Source organism: Cervus elaphus, chromosome 21 (genome assembly GCF_910594005.1).
Source record: "Cervus elaphus chromosome 21, mCerEla1.1, whole genome shotgun sequence".
NCBI lineage: Eukaryota > Metazoa > Chordata > Mammalia > Artiodactyla > Cervidae > Cervus > Cervus elaphus.
The window spans coordinates 81,217,691-81,244,114 of NC_057835.1; the positions used below are offsets into that span (position 1 = coordinate 81,217,691).

Genomic DNA, 26,424 nt, shown 5'->3' on the forward strand with positions numbered 1-26,424 from the left:
TAACCACTGGACTGCCAGGGAAATCCCAGTAGAAGAAAATTTTTCAAAAAAAAAATTCCCCCTTCAAGATGTACATTCCAGCTTCTGAATGGGAAATTACACAGAAGTACTCATAAATTTGCCCATGTAAGAGGACATTGTTTTAAACCTTTTTGCCATCCATAGCTTGTGATATTTTATCAACACATATATAAAATGGCATAATATTCATAAAATGCACTCACCCTGCAGGACATTCTGGGGTCTTTATTTCCTCACAGTCATCATCTACCCAGTGAGACTCTCCTGTAAGGAAAAATGGGTAGACTTTTGGGTGAATTGAATTATAAATGTCATCTGGAGCATTGAAGAGTATAACCGCAGAACCTGTGTCCTGTTGAATACTTGTTGTTTATGGAACGCCGTCTAAAAAGGCCTTCGGAAATAAAGTCTAGAGTCTGTTTCGGCTTTACTACACTATACCCATATGTGATGGGAGAGCCTAGATTTAATAACCCCAAGTGGTGTTTACTTGAGCGTTCCGTGTCTAAATGGCTTGTAGATAAAAACACCAGTGGCGTCAGGGAACAAAATTCTATGTTTGTTTCCCTCCAGAAATAAACTGTTTGGTCATTAGACGGAACATTTTTTCCTATGCCACCAAACATCTCAAAGCCATAGAAAACACGATACAACTTCCCTTTAGCTGGGGAAAAACGTTTGGACTCCCTGGAGATGACAGATGGAAGACGGCCATAGAGCGGTTCTTCACCAATAGTATGTGTACAACCCTCACATTAAGGAATCTAAACCAATGCTATCTTTCATTTTCATGTTCCAGCAAGATCTGAGAGCATAAACCTATGCCATTCTTGAGTCACTTCATCTGGAGAAGAGGGCAGGAACAGAGATGCAGAGAAAGAGAAGGAACTTGTGGACACGGGGCAGGGCGGGGCGTGAGGAGGGGACACATGTGTACACGCAGCTGATTCACGCTGCCGCACACAGAGACCCACACAGCATCGTAAAGCAATTACACTCCACCTGGAAACTCACTCGCTCACTAAGACCCTAAAAAGAGAGACTGAAAAAGAGCTTACATTAAAAAATGAACCTTACTCTGGAGAAAACGAAAATTACCAAAAAGCATGTGCTTTAAATTTTCCTAAAACAAACAAAAGCATATATCTGAAATGTAAGTAACACTTGTGACCAAGACTCATTGGTAGATTTACCAGGGAAATAAAAGGGAAAAGAAAAGAAAATTCTCAACCAATTTTGTGTTTTATCAATAGCTACAACAATCATTCGGGTAGGAGAAATTTTCAAGCTCAGCATTCAGGTAGGATGTGTTGCGGTAACTAAACACTACACATATTTCAGAACTGATCTGCTCTTCCCCTAAAATATTTGAACGGAAACTCTACATAAGTGTTCCATGTCACAGCTAGGAAAAGGTCTTCATTTAAACACTAAAAAGTGACCTGCAAACTTTACACAAATGTCCTGGGATCCTTTCATTAACTTGGCTAAGCGGTTGCCAGGGTGACAAACTCCTTAAAGACAGAAACGGAATCTTTTATACATTTGGCAGTCCATTGACGAGTATTTACTGTTGGAATAAAACCATCACATTCGACAATCCACCTCACCAAGTCAGCGTGCACACATACACGGCTCTGGGGCGTAATGAGAGCTATGGTTTAGGACCCTTCTCTTCAGCAGCAGTGCTCCCATCCCGGGGCGCTCCTGGCGGCTCGAGTGGTGAAGAGCCCGCTGCCAATGCAGGAGGCATGAGAGACGGAGCATTGATCCCTGGGTCGGGAAGATCCCCTGGAGGAGGGCATGGCCACCCACGCCAGGATTCCTGCCTGGAGAATCCCATGGACGGAGGCACCTGGGGGCTACAGTCTAGAGGGTCGCAGAGTCGGACACGACTAAGGGACTTAGCATGCTCACACTCCCACCCGAGGCTGGTGCTGGCGCCGAAGCTCACCGCTGACAGCTGGTGGGCACAGAGCCGCGCCCCCATCTGCAGACGGAAGAGCTCTGAGGCTCACCCTCCGGAGCCCAAGGAGGGCACAGCCAGGGGACCCGTGCCCTGAGCCACAGCCTCGCTCGCCTGCCCCTCCCCACACCCCTCCTTCCCCAGGCGGTTCTCCTGCAGAGACCTTCCCAGAGAGTTCGCTGGACAGCACTCCCATCTCAGGCTCTGCTTCTGGGAAACCTGACCAAGACAGGAACTCTTCCAGAAATCTCTTCACGATTCAGTTCCGTTCAGTTCAGTCGCTCAGTCGTGTCCGACTCTGCGACCTCATGAATCGCAGCACGCCAGGCCTCCCTGTCCATCACCAACTCCTGGAGTTTACCCAAACTCATGCCCATGGAATCGGTGATCCCATCCAGCCATCTCATCCTCTGTCGTCCCCTTCTCCTCCTGCCTCCAATCCTTCCCAGCATCAGGGTCTTTTCCAAGGAGTCAACTCTTCACATCAGGTGGCCAAAGTACTGGAGTTTCAGCTTCAACATCAGTCCTTAATGAACACCCAGGACTGATTTCCTTTAGGATGGACTGGTTGGATACCCTTGCAGTCCAAGGGACTCTCAAGAGTCTTCTCCAACACCACAGTTCAAAAGCATCCATTCTTTGGCGCTCAGCTTTCTTCACCGTCCAACTCTCACATCCATACATGACAGCTGCTGCCACTGCTGCTAAGTCACTTCAGTCGTGTCCGACTCTGTGTGACCCCATAGACGGCAGTCCACTAGGCTCCTCTGTCCCTGGGATTCTCCAGGCAAGAACGCTGGAGTGGGTTGACATTTCCTTCTCCAGTTCGTGAAAGTGAAAAGTGAAAGTGAAGTCCCTCAGTCATGCCCAACTCTTAGCAACCCCATGGACTGTAGCCTACCAGGCTCCTCCGTCCATGGGATTTTCCAGGCAAGAGTACTGGAGTGGGCTGTCATTGCCTTCTCCGGCATACATGACTATGGGTCCCTAATTATGGAATTCGGGATAATTTCCTTGCTATTTCAGATCAGCAAAGTGCAGACTGGCCAATCTGAGAAAGAAGCCTGAGAAATGAAAAAGCACAACTCACTCCCACCTCCCAAGCCCATATCCAAGGTGTCACAGCCACAACAGCCAAGGTCTCCTGGAACGTCTCCCATGTTCCCTCCTCTAAAGTTTCCGCCAGCAGAGGAAGCACGTACCTTTGCAAACCACTTGGTAGTTAGTGCAGCAGTCTCCCCTGGCCAAGCAGTCCTCCGAGCAGTGACAGGCATGGTCTTCGTTTCTTACTTCTCCGCATCTGTCCTTGGTACACTCCCAGCCGCCAGCTGAAATCGGCACAACAGAACACTTTTCACTGCATCGCAGAAACCAAATAAAAGAGGCCACAATTGCTTACAATACTTGCCAAGAAAAAGAGCTAAAGTCCCACATCATTTAATCTGCTTGTGAAATTAGAGTTGGCCTGAGGCCTAAATGATATTTGGCATACTTACAAACAGGATGGATTTTTAGCTTTTCAAATTGGAATACAGAGTCCAATGGCATTGGGCTCCTTTGGAAAAATGGAACCCTTAACCACTTGTGAACTGTCCTAAAAGACCAATAAAATGTATGGTGTATAAAGTTTGTGAGAGAGACATTTCCCCAGGTGGTGCTAGGGGTAACAAACCTGCCTGCCAATGCAGGAGATGTAAGAGAAATGGGTTTGATCCCAGGGTCCGGAAGATCCCCTGGAGGAAGGCACGGCTACCCACTCCAGTATTCTAGCCTGGAGAATCCCAGCACAGAGGGGTCTGGCAGGTTACAGTCCATGGGTAACGGAGTCAGACACAACTGAAGCGACTTGGCACATACCACTGTAGAACTAGTTGGCCACAGCTGGGCTCTTTTATTTTCCAAAGTAGTTTTACTTAAACCTTAATCAACTTGACTTAAATACAAATGATAGTGCAACTAAATGGCCTCTACCTGATATAAGATGCACCAGAAGTTAAAGTTATTTGAAGAGTATGTGTGTGTTAGTTGCTCAGTCGTGTCTGAGACTTTGCAACCCGGTGGACTGTAGCCCACCAGGCTCCTCTGTCCATGGGATTCTCTAGGCAGGAATACTGGAGTGGGTTGCCATTCCCTTCTCCAGGGGATCTTTCTGACCCAGGGATCGAACCTAGGTTTCCTGCATTGCAGGCAAACTCTTTACCATCTGAGCCACCAGGGAAGCCGTGAAAAATATAAAGCCATACTAAAAACGTTCACAGTTCTGAGTGTAGACCAAACTGTGGCCCTACCTACAATTACAGGTCAGAATACCTAGTTTCAAGGAGGTCAGTTGCTGGGTTACAGACTTCTATCTGAGCATACTTGATTAGGAGCTCACAACTCTTTTCCACCAAGAAAATGCCTTCAGAAAAGTAATATCTTCGTTTTAAAGAGAGTGCTGGACTTCACGCGTGACTTTTCATCCACTGGACCGTAAGCTCCACGGCAGGGAAGTCCCGTCTCTCCTTTCACAACTGTAACTCCAGTACCTGAGCGTGTGCCTGGCTCAAGCCAGTGTCCATGAACATCGATTAAATCTAATTCAGAATTACCGCGAAAATAAAATACAACTCTTTAAATTCACGGTTGCTGTACTGAGAAACTTCATAGCTCATTCATTGATTAAAAAAATACATCTCCTATGTTTTCCATGTTCTAGGTTCCGGGGAGGTAGTGAAGAACAAGGAAGACAAGGTCCTGTCTTCATGGACCTTACATTCCAGCTGGGAAAGACAGACCATAAGCAAGTCAGTTAGTCAATGAGATCATTTCAGCTTGCAGTAAGTGCTGAGAAGAAAATTAACACAGACAGAGAGTGACAGGGTGGGCTGGGTCCACTTGACTTAGAATGGTCAGGAAAGGCTTCTCTGAGCTAAAGGACAGTTCAGATCTTCATCTCTTAAAACATGTCTTAAGTGAGAAGCAAACATTTTAGAAAGCAATGCTGCTCTTTAGTGATATTCTACCGAGAGCTGCAATTTCTATGTGAATAACTGGATAAACAGATCTTAGTTGCCATACCAGAAAATCATGCAACTACTGTTTAATTTCCATATTTTACAATTACTCTTGCATCTTGATTCCATTCTCTGATATTTTTTATAACCCCTGTTTCCACTGCCTTCTCTTTCTAAGCAGATTAAATGCTTGGAATTCTTCTACCCAGGATCTGCTATTCTCAATGGTTAGCAATTTTCCAAGGTTATGTTGATGCACAGAGGTCATGTGAGGTTTTTCTTCCTCAATTCAAAGATAATTCTTCCAACCAAAACACTTTTTAAAGATTTGTTACTTTTGCCATGTAATCTTTTAAGCTGATATGTTGTAGTTTCAGTTTTCTTTATTCAGTTCAAGAAATTTTCTTTCCTTTCCTTTTGGCCACATGGCATCTTAGTTCCCCAACCAGGGATCAGACCCAGCGCCCCCAACACTGGACCCAGAGGCACAGCCACAGGACCAGCAGGGACGTCCCCAACAAAAATGTTTTTATTCCTCCCCTAGTTCCATAAAAGGGCGTCCCTGGTAAAGAATCCTCCTGCTAATCCAGGAGCTGCATGCTTGATCCCTGAGTCAAGAAGATCCCCTGGAAGAGGGCATGGCCACCCATTCTATATGCTTGGCTGGGAAATCCCATGGACGGAGGAGCCTGGTGGGCTACAGTCCATGGAGTTGCAAAGAGTCAGATACAACTTAGCGACTAAACAACAAGTCCCATATGAAAATCCCTTTACTTACAAAAGAGCATCACTATTAACAAGCTAGATATAGTGAGGCATTACTAACTTGGCATAAGACTGAAATTTTTAAAAATTTAGTGAACCTCAAGCAAGGTAAGATTCTGTATAACTTTAAAAGCAACTATAAGAATAAACAAAAATATTTAACCTTATTAGATAATAATAGTTATCTATCATATCAGAAAAGAAATTTTTATAAGTGAGAACATGCTGAAAAGGGAATGCTGAAAGGGCCTGTACCCTTTGAGAGAAATATAAACTTTGAGATGCATAATTATGTTACATTTATTTACATTTAAGAAATGCATATATACTTTGTCTGGCCCTAGGTGAGTGTGAGTGATCACACCATTGTGATTATCTGGGTCATGAAGATCTTTTTTGTACAGTCCTTCTGTGTATTCTTGCCACCTCTTCTTAATATTTTCTGCTTCTGTTAGGTCCATACCATTTCTGTCCTTTATTGCGCCTATCTTTGCATGAAACGTTCCCTTGGTATCTCTCATTTTCTTGAAGAGATCTCTAGTCTTGCCCATTCTGTGGTTTTTCTCTATTTCTTTGCATTGATCGCTGAGGAAGGCTTTCTTATCTCTCCTGGCTATTCTTTGGAACTCTACATTCAAATGGGAGTATCTTTCCTTTTCTCCTTTGCTTTTTGCTTCTCTTCTTTTCACAGCTATTTGTAAGGCCTCCTCAGACAGCCATTTTGCTTTTTTGCATTTCTTTTTCTTGGGGATGGTCTGGATTCCTGTCTCCTGTACAATGTCACGAATTTCCATCCATAGTTCATCAGGGTCTCTGTCTATCAGATCTAGTCCCTTAAATCTATTTCTCACTTCCACTGTACAGTCATAAGGGATTTGATTTAGGTCATACTTGAATGGTCTAGTGGTTTTCCCCACTTTCTTCAATTTAAGTCTGAATTTGGCAATAAGGAGTTCATGATCCGAGCCACAGTCAGCTCCTGGTCTTGTTTTTGCTGACTGTATAGAGCTTCTCCATCTTTGGCTGCAAAGAATATAATCAGTCTGATTTCAGTGTTGACCATCTGGTGATGTCCATGTGTAGAGTCTTCTCTTGTATTGTTGGAAGAGGGTGTTTGCTATGACCAGTGAGTTCTCTTGGCAAAACTCTGTTAGCCTTTGCCCTGCTTCATTCTGTACTCCAAGGCCAAATTTGCCTGTTACTCCAGGTGTTTCTTGACTTCCTACTTTTGCATTCCAGTCATCTATAATGAAAAGGACATCTTTTTGGCATGTTAGTTCTAGAAGGTCTTGTAGGTCTTCATAGAACTGTTCAACTTCAACTTCTTCAGTGTTACTGGTCGGGGTACAGACTTGAATTGCCATGATATTGAATGGTTTGCCTTGGAAACGAACAGAGATCATTCTGTCGTTTTTGAGATTGCATCCAAGTACTGCATTTCGGACTCTTTTGTTGACTATGATGGCTACTCTATTTCTTCTAAGGGATTCCTGCCCACAGTAGTAGATATAATGGTCTTCTGAGTTAAATTGAGAGTCCCTTGGACAGCAAGGAGATCCAGCCAGTCCCTCCTAAAGGAGATCAGTCCTGGGTGTTCATTGGAAGGACTGATGTTGAAGCTGAAACTCCAGTACTTTGGCCACCTCATGCGAAGAGCTGACTCATTTGAAAAGACCCTGATGCTGGGAAAGATTGAGGGCAGGAGGAGAAGGGGACGACAGAGGATGAGATGGTTGGATGGCATCACTGACTCAATGGACATGAGTTTGGGTAAACTCCGGGAGTTGGTGATGGACAGGGAGGCCTGGTGTCCTGCGGTTCATGGGGTCGCAAAGAGTCGAACATGACTGAGTGACTGAACTGAACTGAACTGATACAAACTTTGATCCCCAAATCCCATTCCTCAGAATGTATCCTAAGGAAAACAGACGAAAGTATGAACATGCATGAACAATATTCATGGTGCATTGTTCATAGTAGCAAGAGTTAGGGGAAACATAAATGCTGATCACTCACTCAATGAAGTAGGTTGCATCTGTTCAATGGAATATGATATAGGCATTCAAAAGGATGACATGTTTAAAGGTACATAAATATAGATACACCCTCACACAGTCATAAACATATGCAAATATAAATACATAACACACATATGTTTTAAAACCCCTGATGCTGGGAAAGACTGAGGGCAAGAGGAGAAGGGGGCAACAGAGGATGACATGGTTGGATGGCATCACCGACTCAATCGACATGAGTTTGAGTAAACTCCAGGAGTTGGTGATGGACAGGGAGGCTTGGTGTGCTGCATGCAATTCGTGGGGTCGCAAAGAGTCGGACATGACTTAGCAACTGCACAACAAATACATTCTAAACACATAACACTGTCTGAGTTTGCACTGAAACACTGACTGTGCTTATCTCTGGGTCAGCAGAGTGGTATCTTAGAGATCCTTCAACCCTTTGTTATTATTTTATATTTGATTCTTCCACATTTGGCCTAAGGTATCTTTGTACACAGGGACGTGAACTACTTTAAAGTGTTATTCTAGTCTATATTTATTAAACTTGGAAAGAAAGGCATGAGCTACATTCAGAGAGAGCTAAGCTAGAGTCAGAAGATCTGTTCAAGTTTAGAAGAAGCTCTAAGATCAGGAATTGGGATGGCTGAGATGATGTGTCAGGGACAAGATACTCAAAGTAGAGAGGAAATACGGAACATTAGCTAGTTCTTTAGTGCCAAGTAAACACAGACCACTGGTTTGAAATAATATTTTGAAGCCAAAAACTCTGCTGGAACATCTGTTCCATCCCTATATTCAGTTTATAAGGTTCTCATCATTTCAGTTTACAAACCCACAACTCAGAAAGCTGGGAGAAGTTCCAAATGAAAAAGGAAAGGAACAACAACAAAAAATATGGCCAAACATTGGGAAAATGTATTATGCAAAAATAAATAAATAAATAAATAAACAGCCTAATAGCACTCTCCTTCTTTTGAGGAGAGGGGAAAAATCTGAACTAGTAAGGAGTTGACACAGGTTTTCATATAAATCAGGTGCTATTCCTTTAGTAAAGGAGAATAATATATCTGTTTCTAATGTTGTCATTAGAAAAGTCAGACTTATGTTAATGATAATATGAGCTAGATTTTTGAAATAATCATCTAACCATAAAAGTCTAAAAGCAGGTAATAATTTATCAAGAGAGCTGTGGAATCTCTGTATCTAATGGTCTTAATACAATGGATTATTACTCAGCCATAAAAAAGGAGGGCTTCCCTGGTCGCTCAGACAGTAAAGAATCTGACTACAATGCAGGAGACCTGGGTTCAATCCCCGGGTCAGGACAATCCCCTGGAGAAGGAAATGGCAACCTACTCCAGTATTCTTGCCTGGAGAATCCCATGGACAGAGGAGCCTGGAGGGCCACAGTCCATTGGATCACAAAGAGTTAGACAAAGACTGAGCAACCAACACTAATACTTATAAAAAAGAATAAAATTGGGTTGTTTGTAGAGATGTGGATGGACCTAGAGACTCTCATATAGAGTGAAATAAGTCAGTAAGAGAAAAATTAATATCATGTATTAACATATATATGGAATCTAGAAAAATGGTATAGACAATTTTATTTGCAAAGCAGAAATAGAGACGTGGACATAGAGAAGAAAAGTGTGGGCACCCAGGTGGGGGAGGTAGGGGGCGTGGTATGAACTGGGAGACTGGGACGGACCTGTGTACTGCTGACACAGTGAACAAAACAGGTGACTAACGGGAGCCTGCTGTAGATCTCAGCGAGCCCCGCCCCGCACTCAGAGCCGACCCACACGGGAAGCAGACAGAAGAGGAGATACAGACACACAGACAGTTGGTTCACTTTGCCGTGCAGTAGAAACTAACTCAGCACACTAAAGCAACTACCGCTGCTGTCCAGTCGCTGAGTCGTGTCTTTGCAGCCCAATGGACTGCAGCCTGCCAGGTTCTTCGGTGCTCAGCCTTCCTTCTGGTCCAACTCTCACATCCGTACATGACTACTGTAAAAACCATAGCCTTGACCAGACGGACCTTTGTCAGCAAAGTGATGTCTCTGCTTTTTAATACACTATCTAGGTTTTTCATAGCTTTGTTTCCAAGCAGCAAGTATCTTTTAATTTCAAGGCTGCAGTGATTTTGGAGCCCAAGAAAATGAAATCTGTCACTGCTTCCACTTTTTCCAAAAAATGATTTTTTACAAAATGACCTTAAGAGCAGGGTTGCTCGTCACCTTTCCCATAGAGCCTGAACAGGATGCTGCCCAGAGGAATGGGGGGGGGGGGGCACGGTAATCTACAAGGTGACTGCAAAGTCTCACCTAAAGTGTTAGACTTTGGAAACAGCGTGTAGAATGAGTCCCCAAAGGTGATTTTCTCAACTAATGCATGTTCAGAGACCAGTATATTCCACCGACCCTTCTATTCGAGAAGAAATGTAAACAAAGGTCAGGAACTTGTGGAGGAAGATTTTAGAGCTGCCTTGAGCATGCAACCCCAAGAAGAATTCCAAAATGATTTGGGACTTCCACTGAGAAAAAGTAATGACCTCAGAGTAGACCCATCGTCAAAATATGATAAGATGAAACAAACCAAATGTTACAAACTGAGCAGGCAAGCAAAAATAATGCAGTTAAAACAGACCCCAAAAAAGAGCCCAGGTACCCTAGCAGTGAATGAGGGAATTGACAGCAAGAGATAGAAATCATAAAGATGAAAGAAAAAATAACTGGTCATAAATATCCCAAACTACTAAATGACGACTGCAGCTGCGAAGAACTCGCTTTGGGCTGAGTCTTGTGTGGATACAACGGTCATACAGAGTGTGCTCGTAACACAACTGACAGTGATTCCAGGAACAAAACGAAACCCCACAGTCTGGTTCGTCCAAAGCAGGGTGGCAGCAGCAGGCTGCTCAACAGCAGGGGTCGTTAAGCCAGCTAACCAAGACTAGAGAGGATTCAACAGTTACGCACCTGTCTTCAAGCAGAGTTCATCAAAGTCAAGGCAGCAGCTGCTATAGCTCTTACACAGGTTGTCACAGCGACAATCAGGGGGTCCAGCCTCTTGAAGTTCAAAGCATCTGCCCTTGCAAGATCCGGAGATGTTGATCGAGGGGGAGTCTGATAACACTGCAAGAGACAAGAGACAGGGCAATGGGATTAGGGAATAGGTCATGTCACGAGGGGGCTTCCATGGTGGCTCAGACAGGAAAGAATCCACCCGCAATGCGGGAGACCTGGGTTCGATCCCTGGTTTAGGAAGATCCCCTGGAGAAGGGAAAGGCTACCCACTCCAGTATTCTGGCCTGGAGAACTCCACGGACAGAGGAGCCTGGCAGGGTACGGTCCATGGGTCACAGAGAGTCGCATGACTGAGCGACTTTCCTGTCACGTCACTCTGGCAGAAGGGCCCTGGGCAGAAGACTGCCGTGATGCAGGAAGACTCAAGCTGAGCAGCCTGGCTGCATCTCCTGCTGGCTGTGAACCTCAGCAGGTCCTCTGCGCCAGTTTCCTCATCTGTACAGTGGGGAGACCAATAAAAGTAACTGGAGGCTATCATGAGAGTTAAGTGAGATATTGAGCAAGGTGTCAGCCATATAGAAAGCAACAAATGTTGGCTACTGGGTTTACTACTATTTACAGTCATTGTTACTACAAATCTGTGTCTCTGTGGATGTTGTGATGCCAACAGAGAACAGTACTTTGAAGTCTACACTTAGAAGTGTTCATTCCCCTGTTCAAAAATCCACAGCTTTTGTAAGGAATGTGCATGCATGCTCAGCTGCTCAGCCATATCCAACTGTGTGTGACCCATGGCCTGTAACCCGCCAGTCTTCCCTGTCCATGTGATTTTCCAGGCAAGAATACTGGAATGGGTCGCCATTTCCTACTGCAGGGGATCTTCCTGACTCAGGAATCGAACCTGTGTTTCTTGCATCTCCAGCATTGGCAGGCAGGATTCTTTACAACTGCAACAGGAAAATTGAGCCTAAATGTTCTGAGAACAGTCTGAACAGATGGGGTTGAAATAAAAGGCTTTCAAGATCTCTTCCAGCAGTAAAACCTACAAACGTAACTAGAGTTATACACATGTAAACTCTACAATCTTGGAGAAAGAAAGGATTAATCAAGGCGTGAAAAAAAATTAATCAGTAAGTAGTGCTAGGGTAACAGGCTGGCTGGAAAAGTTAAGCTGGATCCTCATCCTAGCTCACAAAGCAAGTCAGATCTGCACAGGTCAGTATGGAAAGAGCTACAAAATGGATAAACATGTTTTTTTAAACAGCAAAGCATGGAAAACTACACTGGTCGACCCAGGGATCAAACCCAGGTGTCCTGAATTGAAGGCAGATTCTTTACCGTCTGAGCCACCATGGAAGCCCTGGTGGTAGCTAGTATATATCATATTTTCTGCTAGAAATAGAGACAGAGAAAGCAATAAAGATAGCGATAAACATAAGATAAAGTCAGAGGCCAGAGCTAGAGATGAGAGAGTGGGTGAGAACAGAAGCATTGTACCAAAGTGAATCTGGAGGAGGACACGGCACCCAGCCCACCATTCCTGCCTGGGAAACCCCATGGACAGAGGGGCCTGCGGGCTACGGTCCATGGGGTCACAAAGAGTCGGACGCGACTGAGCACACAGTGCACGCCAATGTGAATAACACTTTTCTTCACTGTAAAAAATTCTTAACAGAAATTATATTTGGAGAAATCAGAAAGACAAGAAGAAAGGAAACTTCTTACTCTTCTGCGGTTTGAAACTTCTGTTTTACAAGTGTCTTTTTGTTTTTTTGATGTTTCGCTTGCTTACTTCTCCCTCTCATGTATATATATAATGTATACCTATATGTGTGTAAGTAGACATACACGTGAATCTATGTGCATAAAGGATATATTATACAATATATAAATATCCTACAAATATTATTTATGTTATTTTAGTTCCTTGTTTATGTTTATGAATTTTCCATTTTTTTATAATAAGAATCCATTACTTATAAAATCAAGAAAACACCAGAGGCAGGGAGAGAACAGATATTTAATGACATTTCTAGGTTCACTAAAGCCATTTATCTGAGCATCCTGTTCATCTGTTAGTTCTTTGTCCTCTTTCAAGTCAGAGTCACCCAATGCTGACCTGTACGGCATTAGATCAGTTCAACTAAAGCAAACAGATTCACCTGACCACGAGATGTGAAACGCTTTTGCACGGTTGATTCTGGGATCTTCAAAGACATACAAATCACCCCTGTTCAGTTGAAGAAATAATATCAGGTTTCCAAGGCAATGCCTTACCTCTGGTTCACAAACCACATTTTTCTATTGACTTTGCCCAACCAATCAACAGACATACTGAACCCCGAGAACTATGAGAGGAGGAGGGCTGAGCAGCAGAGAAAGGAAAAATAAAGTTCTATGGTGAAAAGTGAATATAAGAAAAATGCTTATAATTGAAACATTCCTTTTTTAAGGATACTGCTTAGAATCATTCCATCATCCATCTATCATGATAAATTCTGAGTAGAATTTGTGCTCATGAACTGCGTATATAAGCACACTTAGCTATCCTTAGAGCTGGGATAATCAGAAGAGCTTCAAAGGCACATTGTTCGCAGATGCTCACCCGTCCCGTCTCCTCTGTGGCATCTAAGCCAACACGTGACGTTTTCCTCCATTCACGCCCTTTGCTTTCCCCTCATCATCATCTCTTCCTTTTTCCTACTTTTACTTTCAAAAGATTTGTGTGAATTTCTAATCATTTTAAACCTTTCTCCATTCATTCTATCAAAGTGATTTTTACTCCTTCCTTCCAACAATAGTTATTCTCTGTTTACCACTCACTTTGCTTTTGAAAATAATTGAATTTCACACAACAGCTTGCCCCTATCCAATTATCATCTTCCTTGCCAACCCTTAAACTGAAGACAGCTTTGTTAAGAAAGAGTTGCACTTACACTCATAATGCAAACATACAGCTCATAAAAAGTATTGCACTCAATATGGGGTTCCTAACAACTTTCAAATAAGAGTGAATTTCTGGGCTGGTGTGGATTAGGGATTATTGCTGCTTAGTTGCCAGGTGTGTACGACTCTTGCAACCCCATGGACCGTAGCGCACAGGCTCTTCTGTCCATGAGATTCCCCAGGCGAGAAGACTGGAGTGGGTTACTGTTTCCTTCTCCAGAGGATCTCCCTGACGCAGGGATCAAACCTGGGTCTCCTGAGTTGGCAGCAGACTTTACTACTGAACCACCAGGGGAGCACATGGATTAGGGATACACATGCCAAACTCATTCCCGGCTGGCTGAGATTCCGCTGAGAACGGCAGGAAGAGAAATAGGAAGATACACGATGGAGCCATTTATCAACACGTCTTAAAAGCCGGTAAGTCCAAGAGCGGAACGGCTGCACCCTTTTTTTTTTTAACAAAATAAAGTGACAGAACAAAGTTCACCCGGCCTTTCCAGGGCCTGTTCCGCCCCTGCCATCTTCCTTCAGAACGACTCCCAGCCCTGATTCTCTCCGCAGCTCGTCCCCACGAGCCGGCTTTTTCATCCCACCCGGGTCCCGGGCCCCTCGCCCCGCACCAGGCCGAGCTCAGGTTTTAGGACCGCTCTTCTTGTACCTGATTGAATAGTCAGATATGGAAAGATTCTGACTTCTCATACTTGAATTCTAAAATCTGTAAAGCCTTCCTTTATCAGAACTAAAAACCTCAGAAGTAACGAGAAACACAACAAGGAAAAAAACAAAGTCTGTACTGAGTGAAGTAGGTCAGAAAGGGGAAAACAAACACCGCACAGTAACACACAGATACGGGATCTGGGAAGATGCTACCGGCGCCTATTTGCAGGGCAGGAACAGAGACGCAGACATGGAGAGCGGGACTGCGGACACGGCCAGGGAAGGGGAGGTGGGGCGGAGGGGCATGAGACATAGACGTGACCACGGGAAAAACAGACCGCCGGCGGGATCGCTGCGGAACTCAGGGCGCTCCGCCGGCGCTCTGTGACCCCCCAGGGGTGCAACGCGGAGGGGGTGGGGGCGGAGACCGCGGTCCGCGCGAGGGGGGCCTGCGGGCACCCAGGGCCGGTTCACACTGCTGGGGGGGGGGAGGTGCACGCGGGCGGGGCCTGCGGGCACTCAGGGCCGGGTCACACTGCTGGGGGGTGGGGGGAGGTGCACGCGGGCAGGGCCTGCGGGCACTCAGGGCCAGTTCACACTGCTGGGGGGGGGGAGGTGCACGCGGGTGGGGCCTGCGGGCACTCAGGGCCGGTTCACACTGCTGGGGGGGGGGAGGTGCACGTGGGCGGGGCCTGCGGGCACTCAGGGCCGGTTCACACTGCTGGGGGGGGGGAGGTGCACGCGGGTGGGGCCTGCGGGCACTCAGGGCCGGTTCACACTGCTGGGGGGGGGAGGTGCACGTGGGCGGGGCCTGCGGGCACTCAGGGCCGGTTCACACTGCTGGGGGGGGCGGGGAGGTGCACGCGGGCGGGGCCTGCGGGCACCCAGGGCCGGTTCACACTGCTGGGGCGGGGGGAGGTGCACGCGGGCGGGGCCTGCGGGCACTCAGGGCTGGTTCACACTGCTGGGGGGGTGGAGGTGCACGTGGGCGGGGCCTGCGGGCACTCAGGGACGGTTCACACTGCTGGGGGGGGGGGGAGGTGCACGTGGGCGGGGCCTGCGGGCACTCAGGGCCGGTTCACACTGCTGGGGGGGGGAGGTGCACGCGGGCGGGGCCTGCGGGCACTCAGGGCTGGTTCACACTGCTGGGGGGGGGGGGGAGGTGCACGCGGGCGGGGCCTGCGGGCACTCAGGGCCGGTTCACACTGCTGGGGGGGGGAGGTGCACGCGGGCGGGGCCTGCGGGCACTCAGGGCTGGTTCACACTGCTGGGGGGGGGGGGGAGGTGCACGTGGGCGGGGCCTGCGGGCACTCAGGGCCGGTTCACACTGCTGGGGGGGGGAGGTGCACGCGGGCGGGGCCTGCGGGCACTCAGGGCCGGTTCACACTGCTGGGGGGGGGGAGGTGCACGCGGGCGGGGCCTGCGGGCACTCAGGGCCGGTTCACACTGCTGGGGGAGGGGGGAGGTGCACATGGGCGGGGCCTGCGGGCACTCAGGGCCAGTTCACACTGCTGGGGGGGGGGGGAGGTGCACGCGGGCGGGGCCTGCGGGCACCCAGGGCCGGTTCACACTGCTGGGGCGGGGGGGAGGTGCACGCGGGCGGGGCCTGCGGGCACTCAGGGCTGGTTCACACTGCTGGGGGGGTGGAGGTGCACGTGGGCGGGGCCTGCGGGCACTCAGGGACGGTTCACACTGCTGGGGGGGGGAGGTGCACGTGGGCGGGGCCTGCGGGCACTCAGGGCCGGTTCACACTGCTGGGGGGGGGAGGTGCACGCGGGTGGGGCCTGCAGGCACTCAGGGCCGATTCACACTGCTGGGGGGGGGAGGTGCACGCGGGTGGGGCCTGCGGGCACTCAGGGCCGGTTCACACTGCTGGGGGGGGGAGGTGCACGCGGGTGGGGCCTGCAGGCACTCAGGGCCGGTTCACACTGCTGGGGGGGGGGGGGGAGGTGCACGCGGGCGGGGCCTGCGGGCACTCAGGGCTGGTTCACACTGCTGGGGGGGGGGGGAGGTGCACGTGGGCGGGGCCTGCGGGCACTCAGGGCTGGTTCACACTGCTGGGGGGGGGGGGGGGTGCACGTGGGCGGGGCCTGCGGGCACTCAGGGCTGGTTCACACTGCTGGGGGGGGGGGGGAGGTGCACGTGGGCGGGGCCTGCGGGCACTCAGGGCTGGTTCACACTGCTGGGGGGGGAGGGGTAGGTGCACGCGGGCCGCACCTGCGGGCACTCAGGGCCGGTTCACACTCCTGTGGGGAGGGGGTGAGGTGCACGCGGGCAGGGCCTGCAGACACTCAGGGCCGGTTCACACTGCTGTGAGGCAGAAGGCAGCATGACACCGGAAAGCAATTATCCTCCAATTAAAAATAAATTAAAAAGAAATCTGTCCTAAGTGTGATGGGGGTTTGAAACTTCATGAGGCACTTGCCAGCACTTTTATGAGATTCAAATGCTATACTGCCTTTTGAATTACATATTTAAATGATATTGTTTCACTTCAAAGGAACAAGTCAGTTCCAGAATCTTAAAAAATAAATGTCACAGGTCTACACAGACAGAAGTTTTCTTTAGAGACTTTAAATTTTAAAATATGTGTATATGTGATGTGCATAAAAGCAATGCTGTAAGTTCCTGACTTTTCCCAGAAATGCAATTTCATGATTAAAAAACCCCACCAATGTAAAATTGGATTTATCACATTCAAACTCATAATTCTGAGAGAAACAAGTGAAATTTTTTTACTTAGCTAAGTAAACCTTCTTTCTAAAACATTCCGTCTTAGCATACCTACACAGAGGACTGTGGAATTCTGGTGCCATTTATGCACAGAAAAAAAAATTATTGATAATTTAATTAGACTATTTGAAAGAACCTAATTCATGACACGAGCTGTGACCTAAACATTATTTCATCCTGGATTCCCAATCACATTTCCCGCCAAATCTCTCTGCAGAATGGAAATTTTCAGATTTGGACGATGGCCAGTGAGGGAGGCTGTGTTTGAGTTTGAAAATGCTTAGCCCAGCCTAAAGCTGGACGCTTCTTGTAAGTTTTGTCTGGTCCTGCATTCAGAGTTTGTGCTGTGACCCGCTCTCTATTCCTCCCATTTTCCATGGTTCTCAGCCTGAGGGTTTCCTGAAAGTGAGAGGCAAGTCTTGAAATGAAGCAGACTGTGAGTATGCCACCTCCTTTTCAAGAGCACGAAACAGGTCTGGTTCTCCGGTGTCTGCCTGCTTTGTCTGAAGCATAAAATACAAGGAAAAAGGCAGACAACGTGGATGACAATCAAGATGCCGGCCAACTCAAGAGTGAAGTCCTGTCTATGCCTCTTCTGGAGCATACGATGTGTTCTTTCTGGTCCTACTTTCTTGCACTGAAGTTGCCATTTTTCCTTGATACTCTTGACCTCGTCTCTTCTAAAGCAGCACTTAATACAAGCCTGTGTGTCAGTATCTCCTCTTCCTAAATCCATCACTTTCTATAAATACCCATTACTTCAGCATCATATGCTCTCCTCTTCTTCACAGCTTCTGAACCAGATTTCATAGACGATTTTTTAAATTAACAGGTCCACTTGGGAAGTTTCCAAACACCTGTACCTTCAATATGCTTTTAAATACAACATCCTCATGTAGCAAGACCCCATCAACTATAAGAAAACAGGTTTCTAGATGATTTGAATGAAAGTTGAGTTTAATTTCACTTGTAAATCACTCAAATAACATGTATGATCATAGTCAGTAGTATAAGTCTGCTACCAAACAATGAAATGGCATTTTATATAGCAGATAATGTCAATTTGACGAGGTAAAAATGGAGACCCTGGCCTTCAAGCAAATTTGGAGATAAATGAAGTGTATCACCATACACTCAATATCTTATAGTCTCCTCAGTCTTAGTATGGCACGTTTGTTTTCAAGAATCTTTTCAGGCAAAGAGGTAATGTTATCCTCATTTTCTTGGTTGGGAGATCAGAACTCTGGTGAAAGAGAAAGTCGCTGAGTCGTGTCCGACTCTTTGCGACCCCATGGAAGACAGTCCACCAGGCTCCTTTGTCCATGGGCTTCCCCAGGCACAAATCCTGGAGTGGGGTGCCATGCCTTCCTCCAGGGGATCTTCCTGACCCAGGGGTTGACCCCAGTCTCCTGCACTGCAGGCAGATTCTCTACCATCTGAGCCACCAGGGAAACCTGCAGAACCCTGTACTTTCAGTGTGTTTTTAAATGCCACGTCCTCATGCAGAGAGACCTCATAAACTACAAGAAAACAGATTTCTAGATGATTTGAATAAAATTTAAGAGTTAAATTTCACTTGTGTAGTGCTCCACTGTATAGCACAGGGAACCCTGCTCAGTGTTATGTGGCAGCCTGGATCGGAGGGGACTTTGGGGGAGAAGGGATACATGTATGTACAGATACATACATATATGTGTGTATGTATGTCTTTGCCGTCTACCTGAAAGTATCACAATACTTTTATATGCCAATACAAAACTAAAAGTTGTTTTTAAAAAAAGAACCCTAGGCCTAACTTAAGATAGCAAAGGCCTAGCTACAATTTTAGATCATCTGGTCATAACTACAATATAATTTTCATTAACAAAGGATTTTTCAAATTATGCACATAAGCTCTGAATTTTAGATGTTCTTTTTAAGACATGATTTTGGAAGATATAAGCTATGTTGAACTTTATTAAAGATGGAGATTTCTGGTTAATGCAACAAGATAGAAGATTCTGTATAGTTTTTTTTTTTTTGCTTGTCAATTTTAGTCTTTAATTTTTACGAAATTTGAAAATTAAAGAATAGTTAACACCCCTTTCTATAGCATGCAATTATGATAAGCAATGCATAAAAATCATCTGGAATATAAACTAAACTGATTTTTTAAAAAAACAGTCTGCAAAATACCCATTTTTAAGAAGTTATTTTAAAAGTTTACTATTACAATGTGTGCTTATATCATTTGGACATTTTTTTGCTTACCAGGTGTTTGCCTACTATTTACTGTGCTGTTCAACAGAAATGGAACAAGTTTTATTAGGTTCACAATAAAATTTTAGTCTGAATTCACTCCTTTCCCTTTTTTAAATTAATGGCTTCCCAGATGGCTCAGTGGTAAAAAGTGCACCTGCCAATGCAGGAAATGCATGAACCGTGAGTTAGATCCCTGGGTCGGGAAGATCCCTTGGGTAGGAAATGGCAACCTGCTCCAGTATTCTTGCCTGGAAAATTCCATGGACGGAGGAGTCTGGTGAGGTACAGTCCGTGGGGTCGCGAAGAGTCAGACACGACCGGGCACGGGCACATCTCTGCGTTACAACGCTGTGTCGATTTCTGCTGCACGCAAAGCTCTATTTCTTTTAAAGCGCTCCGTTCGTAGTGGGGCACAGCCAGTTAACTGCGCTGTGATACAGGACTGCCGGGCCTGCCCACCGAGCGCCGGGCCGGCCAGAAGCCTCCGCGGGCTCCCAGGTGGGCCAGAGACCCGCACGCAGGCCACTGCCGAGCGTGTGTGCACGCGCGTGTGAGCACGTGTGGCCCTGTGCCCCTCCACCCTCCGCATGGCCCATCTTCTACACTAAGATTCAATATGTTGCTTCGTATTGTATATTTTGGGGAAAGTGAAAGTCACTTAGTCATGTCAGACTCTTTGTGGCCCAACAGGACTGTAGCCCGCCAGGCTCCTCTGCCCACGGGATTCTCCAGGCAAGAATACTGGAGTGGGTTGCCATGCCCTCCTCCAGGGGATCTTCCAGACCCAGGGATCGAACCCGGGTCTCCTGCGTTACAGGCGGATTCTTGACTGTCTGAGCCACCAGGAATTTGAGACGTTTGGGGGAAAGCTTTGGGTATAAATCAGTTTAAACTTGTAGGAGAGATTTTTCTATCATGCAGAGTAGGTACTTTTTGTAGACTGAAGGTTAATCAATTTTTTAATACTTCCGAGAAAGAAAAGTATTTGTGTATAGACAGGAAATATATATATATGTACAACAATGAACATGGAACTCGACTCCCTGCACCCCCTCCCAAGAAAAGGTTGTGATAGTTTCCGGTGGGCAGCCAAGGGCTTCAGCCACACATGTACATGTATCCATTCTCCCCCAGGCTGCCACACTGAATCAGCTATATGTTTTCATGTATCCCCTCTCTTTTGGATTTCCTTCCCATGAAGGTCACCATAGAGCATTTGTATACAGTTCTACACGACTGAGCGACTGAACTGAAACTGAACTGAACTGAAGATACATGAAAAATCACTGCACCCAAGTGCCACATAACAAAGAACCGAGAAGTCCATGCCCTTCTTTAAACGCTAACTCAGATCATTGTGTTCCACTGACTTAAACGCCTTCTGGTTTCAACATGAGATTTAACATAAAGTCCCAGGACATGATAGTCCTTTTAATTTTCCCTGCAGAGCAACGGCTGATGACAGTCACCTGTCAGCTTTACAGTCCCTCCAAGCCATTGCCTTGTCATTTAAGTGCCTTTGCATCGTAGGGTGAAACGCCCAAAGCTATCAAATGAATGTGAACCTCCTCACTCCAGTCACCATTATCTGTTTTCTCCAGGATTCACAAAGCAAAGCTTTACTTGTAAATTGTCAGCGACACTCTTCACATTTCCCCATGAAATTTCACTTGCATTCACGTACTTTTAAACTCTCAAGCCAGTGGAGCTGGCTTGAGACGATGATGACTTGAACTAAGCTTTCAAGTCTCTGTTAGCCAGTTATTGACAAGCTTACCCGTTTCCCTTTGTCTCTCAAGTATGAAGTTGCTGCTCTCAAAGGATATCCCATTTCCACCCAGAGACTGGAAGAGCATCCATCACCAACTCCAGTGAAATAGCTTCCACCATCACACAGAAACACACACATGAGCACATTACGTGAGTGTCACATACCTGAAGACACATAAATTCTCTTTCAACTTTGGAGGTAAATCAGGCTGGCTACGTCAGTTGTATGGGACAAGAATGTTAAACTGAATCACACGTATTCTTGACATTCTCTTTGAAATTTTATTCCAGCCATCTCATGTACCTGATGGTCCATGATGTTTACCCAGCAGACTTGTAATTAGTTCTGCTCATTTCATATCCTCTCATAAATCTATGATCTGAAAGAAGAAATCTTATTTTACCATGACTTCCGATAGATAACCACATCCTAACAGAAAATCCGGCTACCACGTGTGCCAGCCAGTTAGTTATAATAGTTTGCACGGCCACAGCCTTGAACTGACTAACGCCCACCACAGTCCAGCAGCAAGAGCCTGCATGTGTGGAGAACCTTCTCAGCTACAGCTGAGGCAGGTACGACGTTTCCTAAACAAGAAGCCGACTGCCCCGGTCAGTGTGAAGCTGGCTATTCGTCAATATCCTCTGTGTTCCTTCCACTTGGTGGGACAATCTCGAAGACTGAGCTTCTCAGGAACACTCTGGAACACCGAAGTGTCGCTGACAGCAAGCATGGCAGCCTCTCCTCCTAGCATCTTCTCTAAAATGCATGTAACAGCTCACCCAGGGTTTTCCACTTTGCGGGCAGAATCACCAACTGTGTGTGTCATTTCAGACACACACAACATTTAAAAAGATGAAAATGCTTAAACTCTCCGCACTACGCTTTCACTCACTTTCCAAAGTACATCACAGTCTTCATTCAGGAGAAATCAATTACAGTGCCTCAACAGCAGTAAGCTATATCAACAGAAATTCAAAAATAAATAGTGCCAGGCATACCAAAATCCCCAAACTCAGACTTAACATGAATCTCGAGACTAAGACTTCCTAGCAGTAGAATTTTCACTCATAAATTATTTTAGAAGATACCATAAGGCCAAGAATAATCAATGATTTGATTCAATAATTCAAGAAGCAAATATTCTGAAATATATTGGATTTATAGATGATAATTTAGATTATATTATTTTTCCAGAAGTAGCATTGATTCATTAATTCTTATAATTGTTTTTAATAATGCATGGGAATTATTTATTATACACAAAATATATTTGAGGATTAGTAAATCTGGTCTATATTTTTCAAGTTCTCCTGCAGAGGGTACACACATTCAAAAGGCAATGGAACAGAACAGACAGAATCATGTTTTTCTTTTTTAATCCAGAAGGAAAACTGGAAATCACCTAGGCCTGTTCTCCATTGTACAGCCAAGGAAATGGAACTCACAGGTGACTTCCCCAAGATCACCTGGCAAGTTAGACGGATCCAGGGTGCCAATCCAGGGCTTTCATGACCATTTTCAAAAGAAGAAGTCAACTTTGAAAATAATGAGCGACTTGATTTTACAACATTCATCAGAGAAATCGCTTTTAATATCAGTTTTAGCCAAAGTAATATATTAATACAAAGAAGGAAAAAAGTTCCTTTGAGGGTCCATTGGAAAGAGCCAGCAGTGGGCTCTCAAGCTTGCCCCCATGGCCAAACTAAAGGCCTGATCCTCCCTCTTCAGTCTGAGCAGTTATAGGCAATGTGAGCAGGAGTTACACTTGCCTGGAGCAACCGTTCCTTACCAATAAAAACAGGATCCTCCAGCCCAGGGATCCACTTTCCTCCCCTTCCCCAAGAGAAGACAGCTCACTTTGCCCACTGCTTCTCTGGGAGTGCAATCTCTGTGATCTATTTTCTCACTTTTCACCCCAAGCACCCTCCACTTGGATTCACTAAACCACTTCTTGATATAATTCTTTCGCCCTTACTCAAAAGTCACTTGCTTGAAATAAGGAAGGTTCAGGATTCCATCAGTGCGTGGATCATAACTTGGCTAAGAAATGCTCGTGCTGGCTAAAAAGAGACAGGTGACAGTCTTTGATGAGTCAGGTCAAGAAATCCAGTGCAGAGAAATACAAAATGCACAGGAAGGCCAGCAAACACGCTGAGATGTCAGGAAAAGTCAAGAAAAGATTGCCCCCTAGAGTACCCGTTACTTAATATGTAATTTTTCTTTATAAAACCATCAGCAGCTCCAATTTCCAGGAAATTAACCAACTCATTACTTAAGACCTGGTCAGTTAAGCCTCCTGGATCTGCACAAGGAGCTCCTTTATAAGAATCCCCATACTGCTTATGGCACACTGTATATTGTAAAAGGAAACTCTTTCACCTCAGTTCTGTTAGTTAAGTCACGATACGCTCTGAAAACTCACCTCTCCTTGGGCCAAAAGAGAAACCAGGGAGAAGTCAATCCCATAAGCTCTTCTAAGCACCTCCTCTCATATTTTTCCTGTTTTAGGTTAAAACTTAACCTCATAGTCCTGAACTTTCATAAAAACAGTTCCCTGTCTTTTTTTTTTTTTTTCCTTCCATCCCTCTTTTTCTCAAGGTCAGAACTTTCTGGACACAAATACTAGATCTCCTATCATATGACAACAAATTACACTCACAATATCTTTACTATCAAGTCAGCACCTGTTCTCACCACGTCTTTTTCAGCCTTGTCTGTTCACAAGAGCTTTAATGTTATCTTAGCATTTATGAATTCAGAGGACAGAGATTTAAACAGTCAGTGAAGCAGCAGGAAGAGTTCATAAAATGTTCTCTTACTAAACCACGTTCCCCCATCTGAACTGGACAGAGAGCTGATTTTATTCCAGAGATGGCATGAACTAGTTACACTGCAAGATTAAAGGTGCATTTTTTAACAAGTGGACAGTGATCACTTTTAATATTTTGAAAGGACTGAAAATGGGCACAGCTGCTACACATACCTGTAGGAGGACCTTCATCCCATCCTTCCGCCCTCTTAATTCGATTTGCTGTGAATCCTAAGCAGATATTGACACCAACAGCAAAAGTGAACAAAGATATTACCTAAGAGAAGAAAGAGACCAAATTGTCAGTGCAGCCAGACAAGCCTAAATCAGATTCCACGAAGGCAGTGCAAATGACTTCAACATCACCATCCAACCCTGCAGCTTCCCAAACACACCCTGCAGTGCTCTCTTCATTTTAAAAGCAAAAAGAAAATTCAAAATCGGAAGGCAACTCTGAAGGTCAAGGCTTTCCCCTGTCATGCTCGCCTTCTCCTACCTGATAGAGCTGGCATGAGCTTCTCCTGGCCATGGCAGGGGGTTCTTGGAAAGCCTGTGGCAGTGCGTTCTGTTTGCCCACACTGAATGCGCTGCTTTTTGGGGCTCTGAGTCCAGTCTATTAACTACAAGTAATCCCACCTGGGAGGTTGACAGGCTCCTCTGATTTGTCCAAAGCTCGATTTCATCACAGTTTGTTCGCAAATCGCAGCCCTGAGCCTAAGAAGCTTGAAACATCACCCTCGGTCTCTCCACCCCCGATCGGTCCCTCCCCTGACACACAGATCCTTTCATGTGGTTTCTTCTGGTAACATAAGGGTTTCTTATGTTGCTGCAGCCAATAACCCTGCATGTTCATTTTCCTTCCCTCCTGAAAACATGGTTTTTTAAAAAAAGAAACCAAATGCATTTTATCCGATAAAAATGAAACAGAGCCACAAAAGGGTTTCTACCAGCTTTAAGCTTTTAAGGTTTAACAACGTGGTTATTCAACGCAGTCAACCTCACGACTTGATGTTTTTAAAAAAACAAGGAAAGTTTTATAATTTCTAAACCTACTAACCCTCTGTCTTGCCCGTTTCTTTATTTTTCTGGCAGTATAAACGACCCTGTCCCTTCTGCCACATTCTCAGCGACTCCCGGCTCCTCAAACATTTCTCACGATGAAACCTCCCAGGATTGTAACAAAACACAAGAGATAGCATTCTGCTTCCCCGTGTTGTCCTTAGAGTTTAGAGAAGTAACATTTATCAAAATCCTGGGAATGCCCCTGAAGCCGCGCAGCGTTCTCCTGCCTTGTGAGGAGAAGTAAAATGACTTCAGGTCTGCCTGCCTCTTCCTCCTGAAGAAACCATCAGCTTTGGGTATAGGTTTTTTGTTTTTGTTTCGGAGGGACTGGGGAGCAGCAAGGGTGGGATGGAGGGAGGCTTTACTCGTGACTGAAGTGAGGAAGGACATCTCGGTGGCAGCAAGAATTCAGCTCTACAGAACTGTTTCCTTAGGTTTTTCCCCAGATAAATTATCATCTAGCTACCAAACACTGTGCCTTTGATGCTATTGTGAGGCTTAAAGTCTTTTTACTGAGCTAGCTAGCCACCAGGAGACTTCTCAAAGAAATCAAGCCCGCAAAAGCTGAAAGTTCTTTAAACACTGTACACTTGCAGGATTCACACAGGGAGGAAAGCTTATCTCTGTTTTTTCTCCGGCCAGACCCGGGGAGCACGGTGCTTGCGCAGAGCATGTGTGTGTATGTAAACAAACAGGGCGCGCTCTATGCAACAAGCGACAGAGGAAGCAGGGGCTCTGCTCAAATAAAACCCCACAGCACAAAAGCCAGAGCTTGTTTATGGTGGGCTGCACAGTAGGTCTGGGTTTCATTAGATATTCCAGAATTTAGTAACAGCTAATTGAGAAGAAGAAAACACAGCGCCAAGCTTTCAGCTGCCTCTCTCAAATCCTTTTCCTTCTGCATCTTACAGAGATGGCAGGCCGATGGATCTTTCTACAGAAGTCTCTTGCTTCAGTCTGCATGCCATACTGAAATGATTTGGGGTCGGGTGTTTAGCAAGGCTTATGAAAGATGTTAACCCCGCGTAAGACTTTTCTACTCTTTATGTTCAGTTTCAAGATGCAGGCTTTTACAGAGGAAACTCTCAAGCTAAAAGGGAAGTATCAAGGCAATCCTGTGATTGCATTGTACGCCACAGTGGTCCAAACGTTCAACCTCCTCACCAGCCTCGCCTGCCCTCACCGGAGTCCAACAACTTCAGAATCTGTCTGATATTTGATGGTAGAAACCCAGCTTGAGGACAATGAAAGCTCCCCTTGAAGAATAATTAGACTCAGAAGCTGAACATTATCCATTCATTTTTTGGACAGGCAGAGTAGCTGTGCGGGGCGGGGGGGTAGGGGGGGAGTCTTAAGTGTAACAGCCAGAGAAATGAAATGTGTCTGCTAGCCGCTTAGT

General features: G+C 45.8%; 1 protein-coding gene across 8 annotated transcripts in view; it reads right to left on the reverse strand.

The window, feature by feature from the left end:
* ENPP2 (ectonucleotide pyrophosphatase/phosphodiesterase 2) overlaps positions 1-26,424 on the reverse strand; it is a 129,513-nt gene that overhangs the window by 67,991 nt on the left and 35,098 nt on the right. For 4 of the 8 annotated variants that reach the window (XM_043880414.1, XM_043880412.1, XM_043880410.1 and 1 more), the window contains exons 1-5: positions 24,460-24,618; positions 24,138-24,240; positions 10,753-10,908; positions 3,190-3,315; positions 225-285 (exon numbers count right to left, since the gene is read on the reverse strand). In XM_043880414.1, the coding sequence (XP_043736349.1) occupies positions 225-285; positions 3,190-3,315; positions 10,753-10,908; positions 24,138-24,240; positions 24,460-24,492 (479 nt within the window). In that variant the 5' untranslated portion in view covers positions 24,493-24,618. Of the gene's footprint in view, positions 1-224; positions 286-3,189; positions 3,316-10,752; positions 10,909-24,137; positions 24,241-24,459; positions 24,619-26,424 lie in introns of those variants that run through there. The other 4 variants (XM_043880413.1, XM_043880411.1, XM_043880409.1 and 1 more) reach the window with 1 other exon arrangement.